Source organism: Buceros rhinoceros, unplaced genomic scaffold, assembly GCF_000710305.1.
Source record: "Buceros rhinoceros silvestris isolate BGI_N320 unplaced genomic scaffold, ASM71030v1 scaffold30883, whole genome shotgun sequence".
Taxonomy (NCBI): domain Eukaryota; kingdom Metazoa; phylum Chordata; class Aves; order Bucerotiformes; family Bucerotidae; genus Buceros; species Buceros rhinoceros.
The window spans coordinates 1-825 of record NW_010402320.1 but is presented as its reverse complement, the minus strand read 5'-3'; the positions used below and the strand labels follow the sequence as shown (position 1 = coordinate 825).

Sequence of the window (825 nt, the reverse complement as noted above, 5' to 3'; positions counted from 1 at the left end):
GGAAAAGGATCAGAACGAGGCTGGACCCCCCAAAAAAGCCATTTATGGAACTCTGAGATCCACGAAACCCACCCGGGTGCGTTCAGTCAACAAGGCCGCCCGGGAGCTGCGGCCCAGGAGATCTTCGGCTTGGTCCTTCTCCTCCTCCTCCTCCTCCTCGTCTTCGTTCTGGGGGAAAAGGGGGGAAACTGAGGCTGGGGAAAGAAAATTATGGACCCCAAGATGCCATGAGAACATCAGTGGTGGCCACCATGGAGAAACCGCCATGTTGTTGGGTCACCTTGAGGAAGATGCCGACGTTCTTGATCTTCTTCTTGACGGCTGTCAGGACAGTGGCAGGACCTTCCTGCAGGAGGGGGAGGGAACCCCAGTGAGAGTGGGGAGGGTACTGGGATCCTCTCTGAGTTCCTCAGGGACCTTCTGGAGAGCGCCATGAAGCCTCCTGAGATGTCCACAGGCCTCCTGGAGGTCCCCATGGACCTTCTTGAGATCCCCATGGACCCCCTTGAGGTCCCCACAGTCAACCCAACGTCCCCATGGCTCCCTTGAGGTCTCCATGGACCTTCTAGAGGTCCCCATGGACTTCCTTGAGGTCCCCATGGTCAACCCAAGGTCCTGATGATCTCCTTGAGGTCTCCTTGAAGCCTCCTGAGATCTCCATGAAGCCTCCTGAGATCTCCATGGATCTCCTGGAGGCTCCCATGGATCTTCTTGAAGATTCCATGGACCCCCTTGAGGTCTCCATGGCCAACCCAAGGTCCCCATGACCCCTTTTGAGTTCTCCATGAAGCCTCCTGAAACTCCCATGAAGCCTCCTGAGATGTC

The 825-nt window shown here is 56.7% G+C and overlaps 1 protein-coding gene across 1 annotated transcript; it reads right to left on the bottom strand.

Annotated features, from left to right (window-relative positions):
• Positions 1-42: 42 nt before the first annotated feature.
• On the bottom strand, positions 43-346 carry LOC104490340 (FACT complex subunit SPT16-like; the record flags this gene model as incomplete). The annotated part of the gene is made up of 2 exons (XM_010132610.1): positions 43-168; positions 281-346. Coding segments are annotated over 2 exons (192 nt in total), but the record flags the coding sequence as incomplete, so codon positions are not given.
• Between the last annotated feature and the right edge of the window lie 479 nt (positions 347-825).